Source organism: Colobus angolensis, unplaced genomic scaffold (assembly GCF_000951035.1).
Source record: "Colobus angolensis palliatus isolate OR3802 unplaced genomic scaffold, Cang.pa_1.0 Scaffold316, whole genome shotgun sequence".
Classification (NCBI taxonomy): domain Eukaryota; kingdom Metazoa; phylum Chordata; class Mammalia; order Primates; family Cercopithecidae; genus Colobus; species Colobus angolensis.
Genome location: NW_012116444.1, coordinates 509,393 through 517,865, shown reverse-complemented (window position 1 = coordinate 517,865; position 8,473 = coordinate 509,393). Strand labels below are relative to the sequence as shown.

At 47.3% G+C, this 8,473-nt stretch overlaps 1 protein-coding gene across 2 annotated transcripts in view; it reads left to right on the top strand.

Moving 5' to 3' along the window:
- The window catches only part of HOGA1 (4-hydroxy-2-oxoglutarate aldolase 1), a 36,205-nt gene extending 28,846 nt beyond the window's left edge, over positions 1 to 7,359 (top strand). For both annotated transcript variants that reach the window (XM_011951178.1, XM_011951177.1), the window contains one exon: positions 6,046 to 7,359. In XM_011951178.1, the coding sequence (XP_011806568.1) occupies positions 6,046 to 6,195 (150 nt within the window). In that variant the 3' untranslated portion in view covers positions 6,196 to 7,359. The remainder of the gene's footprint in view (positions 1 to 6,045) is intronic.
- Positions 7,360 to 8,473: the final 1,114 nt, after the last annotated feature.

Below are 8,473 nucleotides of genomic sequence, written 5' to 3'. Positions count from 1 at the left end.
AAAAAAAAAAAAATTAGCCGGGCGCAGTGGCAGGCGCCTGTAATCCCAGCTACTCAGGAGGCTGAGGCAGGAGAATCACTTGAACTCGGAAGGCAGAAGTTGCAGTGAGCCTAGATCGTGCCATTGCATTTCAGCCTGGGTGACAGAGTGAGACTCCATCTCAGAAACAAACAAACAAACAAACAAACAAAAAACTCTTAAAGAATTCTCAGGGCCAGGTGCGGTGGCTCACACCTGTAATCCCAGCACTTTGGGAGGCCAAGGCGGGCAGATCATGAGGTCAGGAGACTGAGACCATCCTGGCTAATACTGTGAAACCCAGTCTCTACCAAAAATACAAAAAATTAGCCGGGTATGGTGGCGGGAGCCTGTAGTCCCAGCTGCTACTGGAGGCTGAGAGAGGAGAATGGCGTGAACCTGGGAGGTGGAGCTTGCAGTGAGCTGAGATTGCCCCTCTGCACTCCAGCCTGGGCGACAGAGCGAAATTCCGTCTCAAAAAAAAAAAAAAAAAAGTGTTCTTAGAAGATTATAAAGATTTTCTCTTATTTTTTTCCTTTAAGTTTTATAGTTTTATGTTTTATAAGTCTGTGACTCATTTTGAGTTAATTTTTGTATAAAGTGTGAGACTTAGGTCGAGGTTTTGTGGTTTTCTTCCCTAAGGGATATCCATTTGCTCTAGCATCATTTGTTGAAAAGGCCATCTTTCCTCCATTGAACTGCTTGCGTGCCTTGTCAAAAGTCAGTGGGGCATATTTGTGTGGGTCTATTTCTGGGTTCTCTCTTCTTTCCATTGATTTCTGTGTCTATCTCTCTGCAGTACCACGCAGACTTGATTACTATAGCTAAGCCTTAAAATCAGGTAGACTGATTCCTCCCACTTTGCTCTTTTGTTTTTCCTTCAAATTGTTTTAGTCGAATTTCTTTACCTTTTCATATAAATTTTACAAGACTCTTGTCTATATCTACAATAAAATCTTGCTGGGCCTTTGATGGAAATTGTGTTAAGCCTGCATACCAAGCTGGGGACAACTGACTTCTTTACCATGTTGTCCTCCAGTCCTTGAACATGGTACATTTCTCTGTTTATTTAGATCTTCTTTGATTTATTTCTTCAGCATTTTGTAGTTTCCAGCCAATGAGTCTTATACATATTTTTTAAAATTGACACCTAAGGATCTGGTGCAGACTGGCTCACGCCTGTAATCCTAGCACTTTTGGAGATAGAGATGGCAGTATTGCTTGAGGCCAGGAGTTTGAGACCAGCCTGGGCAACATGGCGAGACCCCATCTCTGAAAAAAAAAAAAAGACACCTCTGCACTAGGCTCTGTACTAGGCATTTATGCACGTCCTGCTGCCTGGAGGGTAGAAGAGCCCCCTGGTTGTTCCCTACACACTGCTTCCACTGCATTGCCTGTGTGTCTGGCAGCAGGTGGGGTGGGCTCTGGTGGCGTTTTGAAGATGAGCAGTGGTACAAGTCCTAACTTCCCTCCACTAGGCCTGCTCTGACACCACCCAGCTGGGAGCAGGGGTGGCAGTTCAGACTCCTTCACTCAGTCTTTGCTAGTCTGGCTGGTGTTTGACTAGCATAGAGCAGTTATTGTCTGAAAGCTTTCCATCTTGCTAGGCCACCCCTTTCCAGTCCTTTGGCTAGAGAGAACTGGTTTCTGTTAGTGCTTGTATTGTCTGTACCATATTGGCATTGCGTGCTTGCTGACTTCTTCAGCTGCAAGTCTGGGCCAGGGTATGCAGCGCTGTGTTGCTTATTGGGTCCCTTGTTGGTCTTCCTTCTTCTCTCTGCCTTCCAGAGTCTTCTTATGTCTGTTTTTTATATAATGTCCGATATATATAATTTTTTTTATAAAATGTCCAGATAACATTTTTATATAATGTCCAGAGTTTTTAGTTGTACTTATTGGGAAGAATTGGGACAAGTACATCTACTCCACCTTCCTGAAAGTAAAAGCTCTAAGTATTTTCCTAATTGGTGATTTTTCTCCCCTAAGAACATGAAAGTGGGTGAAAAAATATTGAAAATTGAAAAGCAGGTATGTTAAAACTCACAGCACTATTTTAGGTTTAAATATTTCATATACCAAAAACATGATTTATTATAATTTTATTTTCCTGGCTTTAACGGAAGCAAACTCATCAAAACATATTTTTCCAAATCTACTTCTAGAGAAAGATTAACCATTAAAAAGATACCAGCAGGGCACAGTGGCTCACACCTATAATCCCAGCAATTTGGGAGGTTGAGGCAGGAAGATCATTTGAGCTCAGGAGTTTGAGATCAGCCTGGGCAACAGAGTGAGACTTTGTCTTCAGTAAAAATAAACAAAAATTAGCCAGGCATGGTGGTGTGCAACTGTAGTCCCAGCTACTCAGAGGCTGAGGCAGGAAGATTGCTTGAGCCCATGAGGCCGAGGCTGCAGTGAGCTATGATCATGCCACTTCACTCCAGCCTGGACAAAAGAGCAAGACCCTGTCTCAAAAAAAGAAATTTAAAAAATACAATAAATAAAAATAAAAATGAAAAATACACCAAAAAACCCCATGTATTTGGGGTACACATGATTACTTATGCATGAGTCTTCAGTATGGTGGGCCACAGCTGGATCCTGTCTTTATTTAAAGCTTTGTTCATTGTGGATTTTTTTTTTTTTTTTGAGGCGGAGTCTCGCTCTGTCTCCGGGACTGGAGTGCAGTGGCTGGATCTCAGCTCACTGCAAGCTCCGCCTCCCGGGTTCACGCCATTCTCCTGCCTCAGCCTCCGGAGTAGCTGGGACTACAGGTGCCCGCCACCTCGCCCGGCTAGTTTTTGTATTTTTAGTAGAGACGGGGTTTCACCGTGTTAGCCAGGATGGTCTCGATCTCCTGACCTCGTGATCCGCCCGTCTCGGCCTCCCAAAGTGCTGGGATTACAGGCTTGAGCCACCGCGCCCGGCCTCACTGTGGATTTTTTTTGCATTAATTTTGATTTTTAAAAAAATATTGCATTGAAATATTACTTATTTTGGCTGGGTGCAGTGGCTCACGCCTATAATCCCGGCACTTTGGGAGGCCGAGGCGGGCAGATCGCCTGAGGTCAGGAGTTCGAGATCAGCCTGGCCAACATGGTGAAACCCTCTCTCTATTAAAAATACAAAAATTAGCCAGGTGTGGTGGTGGGTACCTGTAATCCCAGCTGCTCGGGAGACTGAGGCAGAAGAATCACTTGAACCCAGGAGGTGGAAGTTTCAGTGAGCCGAGATCGCACCACTGCACTCCAGCCTAGGTGACAGAGTGAGACTGTTTAAAAAAAAAAAAAAGCATTGAAATATTACTTATTTTGATGATTGAGGTTTTTGGCCTCCCCTTAAGTTCTGCATGCAAGGTAAGGGCCTCATGGGCCTGGCTGCAGTCCCAGGCTGAGCTAGGCACTCCACAATGTTTTGTTGGGGTAAAGTGGTGGGTGGGCTCTAGAGCTCCCTCACAGCTATATCCTTACCTCAAAGGGGCAGATTAAGTTAGATTTAGAGAAAGGACAGCTGAGGTAGATCTGAGTCCCGCGGAGGTGAAGGTGCTTCCGAGATGGGGCCTTTCTATAAATAGGTTGTAGGAACTTGCAGAAGCGATTGGGCCCCCATTGGGCACAGGCCATCCTGCACATACTGAACATTCCACTGGGGTGGGGCCTCTGTTCTCCCACTCCCAGTGCACCTGTGAAAGCGAAGGTCCCAGAACCCGCATGCCACCGGGACAGGAAAAGGTGCGGATTCCGGGGCTCATGGGAACTGGTCTAATATTAGCGGTGTTTTCTCATCTGGCCCTTGGGATGTCTCTATGGGGTAGGTGGTGTTATCCCTCATTTTGCAGACGAAGCAGCTTGGGCTGCCCCTGGGGAAGAGAGGATGCCTAGCTGTCATCCCAGATCTCTGCATGTCATCCCGCCCTACCCCATCCTGCCTCACCCTTCATTCTGTGTCCTCTCCTGTGCCAGCTCTGGGCACATACCCAGGAATGCCTGGAACACCTTTCTGCTGCCTGGGCTGTGGACTCAGACACCGCGAGAGCAGCTTGATGTCACTCTATTGCCCCTCCCTGGTCGAACACAATGTCCTTCCTCCACCTTCCCACCAGCCTGCCTCTTGCCCCCGGCTATATTTAGGACTTTCTACAGTCTTTGCCACCAACCCTTTCTTCGGGTTTGAAGAGAGGCCACACCAGATATCTTTGGAAACCCATGGCAGGAGCAAGCTTTTCTTTAGGTACCTCTTATTTCCATCCTCTATCCTGGGTCTCTCCCACCTACTCAGGCTTTGGGTAAAAAGGCCAGACTATTACAACATCATGGGGGTGGTGAGGCCTGGAGGGTGGTGGTGAGGCCTGGAGGGGGGTGGTGAGGCCTGGAGGAGGGTGGCTTACCACCCATTCCAAGAAAAAAAAAATCCATGCTTGATGAAGCCTCTGGGACTCTAGTGATAAACAGTTATTAGTCAATCTTTCCTCAGTGGTTCCTGGCCTCTTTATCCCAAACAACCTCTTATTTTTATCCTCCTAAGGTTTTAGCTTCCCTCCAGATAAAACTTTCTTAAGGACTACTTTCACAGTTTTTAGGTAGTGAAAGATTTATCTAATATTTCTGATCAGCATGAAATAACCAGTTGCTATACCAAAAGCAAGGAAATTTGATGCTTCATTTACTCTGTAAAATTCCACACATGATTTTAAATTATAATAGGCCGGGCGCCGTGGCTCATGCCTGTAATCCCAGGACTTTGGGAGGCCGAGGTGGGTGGATCACTTGAGCTCAGGAGTTTGTGACTAACCTGAGCAACACAGCAAGACCTCATCTCTACAAAAAATGCAAAAATTAGCCAGGCATGGTGGCATGCACCTGTAGTCGAAGGTGATCTGGAGACTGAGGCAGGAAAATCGATCGAGCCCAGCAGGTCTGGGCTACAGTTACCCATGATCATACCACTGCACTCTGGCCTGAGTGGCAGAGTGAGACTCTGTCTCAAAAAAATAAAAATAAAATAAAAATAAATAAATTATTCCAGGTGTGGTGGCTCGTGTCTGTAATCCTAGCACTTTGGGAGGCCGAGGCGGGCAGATCACTTGAGGTCAGGAGTTTGAGACCAGGCTGGCCAACATGGCGAAGCCCTGTCTCTACTAAAAATACAAAGATAAAATAAAATAAAATAAAATGAGCCTGGTGTGGTGGCAGGTGCCTGTAATCTCAGCTACTCAGGAGGCTGAGGCAGGAGAATTACTTGAACTCAGGAGGCAGAGGTTGCAATGAGCCGAGATCACGCCACTGCACTCCAGCCTGGGTGACTGAGCAAGACTCTGTCTCAAAAAAACAAACAAACAAATAAATAATTAATAACAATGGCTTTAGGTTCCCCATTGTCAGGGAAAAGCCTTTAGAGATCATGTTGTCCAGCTCCTTCATTTTTCACACAGGAGAACTTACTCAGAGATAATTAGTAAATGACATAAGGTTTATACAACAAAACTTCCTTGGGCAACCATGCTTTGCTTTTCCTGGGAGAACATTTAGTGTTAGGGTCAGGAAGAGCTATGGGGAGGTGAGGGCAGCTAGTTGCAAGGGGAGTAGAGGTCTGGGCTGTGGCTGAGGCTGTCACAGATCCTTCCCTCTCCTGACTTCCCAGGCCTGGTGTGCCCTGCGTCAGCTTTCGGGGAACTGGGCTGCAGACTGCTGATGCTCTAGTACCTAGACCCGCAGCCTTGCTGTCTTCTCCCACCCCAGCTCAAGGACCGAATGACACTCCCCCCTCTGCTGGGGTGGATTTTTCTCCTAAAACCAAAGGAGGCACTCTTCTTCTCCAGTCTGAAGTTTTTGTATTTTTCTATTACAGACCTGCTCTCTGGTCTCTAAATCTGGATTCCCAATCTACCCTGGGTGCCATAGAGTTGGTAGTTACTTTCCTGGGGGAAGAGGGTAGGACTTCAACGTTCTGAAAGTGACAGATTTCCGAGTTCCAGATATGGGCGTTCAGCAAATTTCTCAGTCTCTTTTAACAGGCCCTGCTTTGCAGGTGACCCGGCGCTTCGGGATCCCAGGGCTGAAGAAAATCATGGACTGGTTTGGCTACTACGGAGGCCCTTGCCGCGCCCCCTTGCAGGAGCTGAGCCCAGCTGAGGAGGAGGCACTGCGCATGGATTTCACCAGCAACGGCTGGCTCTGAGGGCCGGCAGCGTGCATGGCTGGCCTGAGCCCATCTCAGCCTCCTGCCTTGCACTTGCAGCCTGAAGCAGAGAGCGCAGGGGGAATGAGGGCGGCGGGCGAGGGGAGCGGGTAGAGGCTCCTTTGCCTACTTTAGTCCTCCAGGCAGCCTTTCACAGGCACGCCCACGCGCATCTCCTATTCTCATGGCCCCTGACCTCTCCCTTTTGTATCCTTAACTGTCTCTCTGGCCTGAAGACTGGTAAGGAGCAATTTCTCAATTTGTCTCTCTACTGTGGATGCCGTCCTATGCCCTGAGGCACATGAAATCAGAAAGGAAGGGCAGAGGTGCAAGTAGGCACAGTCAGGAAATTTTTTTTTCTTTCTTTCTTTTCTTTTTTTTTTTTTTTGAGACAGTTTCGCTCTGTTGCCCAGGCTGGAGTGCAATGGTACCATCTTGGCTCACTGCAACCTCCGCCTCCTGGGTTCAAGCAATTCTCCTGCCTCAGCCTTCCGAGTAGTTGGGATTACAGGCGCCTGCCACCACGTCCAGCTAATTTTTGTATTTTTAGTAGAGACGGGGTTTCACCATGTTGGCCAGGCTGGTCTCAAACTCCTGACCTAGGTGATTCAACTGCCTCGGTTTCCCAAAGTCCTGGGATTACAGCCATGAGCCACTGCACCCAGCCGGGAATTTGTTTTATTGAAGCGGGGACTACTTAGACTTGGGGCTTCAGACCTGAGTCTAGCACAATGCAGCTGGAAGCCAGGGCTACTCCTACAAACCCAAGTTCTGACTCCTTCCAGGGAAGTATCAGCCTAGGAAACTTGATCAGGAAAGTGTCACTGGTCTTTCAAAGAGCCCTCTTTACCCTCCCACCCCCGCCCTCCACACTGCAAGCTGCATTCCAGCCACAATGCCCTTTTCTAAATCTGTTTTCATTCATCTCCTATTCCGGTCTCTAGCCTTGATTCCAACCACTGAAAGCACGGAGACAGCTCAGTGGCTTGTCAGATTGGTAAATAGTGACACCTGGTGGATAAATGTTACATTCTAGAAGACTACCTAGGTCTGAAATACTAAGGGGACTTCGTCTGAGATAGGGCCATCCTCTTGCCTACAGGCACTCTGCTTTTATTATTAAAAATAATCACTTTGTTACTATAATAAAATTTAACAGGTAAAATTAGTGTGACTATGTACAGACGGACACTCTATTGCTATGTAGATCTTAGGTTTCCTGGCCAGATGTCAAGAACCTTCCTAAAGGCAAGTGAACTCTGATGGTCCGACTTCTCCCAGCTCTAAGAGCGGCCCCAACAATACTGGGCCAGCAGGCATTCACTTACTGGAGGCCTAGGGAAGGGGTGAGAGGCAAAAGAGAGCAACTGAACTATTTAGAAACACTTAGCACTTTTATTTTATTTTTTTTGAGACAGAGTCTTGCTCTGTCATTCAGGATGTATGCAGTGGCACGATCTCGGCTCACTACAACCTCCGCCTCCCAGGTTCAAGCAACTCTCCTGCCTCACCCTCCCCAGTAGCTGGGATTACAGATGTGCACCACCACACCCGGCTAATTTTTGTATTTTTAGTAGAGACAGGGTTTCTCCATTTTGATCAGGCTGGTCTTGAACTCCTGACCTCAGGTGATCCTCCTGCCTCGGCCTCCCAAAGTGCTGGGATCAGGCGTGAGCCACCGTACCCAGCCAGCATCCTTTTTGATTAAAGTGCTAAGTGTTTAGGGCCAGGCAGCACTTTGAGAGGCCAGGCAGCACTTTGGGAGGTAAAGAGTTTGAGATCAGCCTGACTAACATGGCAAAACCCTGTCTCTACTAAAAATACAAACATTAGCCGGGCATGATGGCACACTCCTGTAATCCCAGCTACTTGGGAGGCTGAGGCACAAGAATTGCTTGAGCCCGAGAGGCGGAGGATGCAGTGAGCTGAGGTCATGCCACAGTACTCCAGCCTTGGCCACAAGAGTGAAACTCCATCTCCAAAAAAAAAAATGCTTTCTCCAAAATATTTAACATTTTTCAGTGGTAATATTTGACTAGTGGCAGAAAAATGGGGATACATTAAAAAAATTACTCATTAAAAAGAAAGTGTAAGGTTAAAAAGAGAGGTAAATAGACACTTGTTTAGGGCAGAGGCTAAAGGAGAGAAAATAAGCCGGGCGCGGTGGCTCAAGCCTGTAATCCCAGCACTTTGGGAGGCTGAGACGGGCGGATCACGAGGTCAGGAGATCGAAACCATCCTGGCTAACACGGTGAAACCCCGTCTCTACTAAAAATAC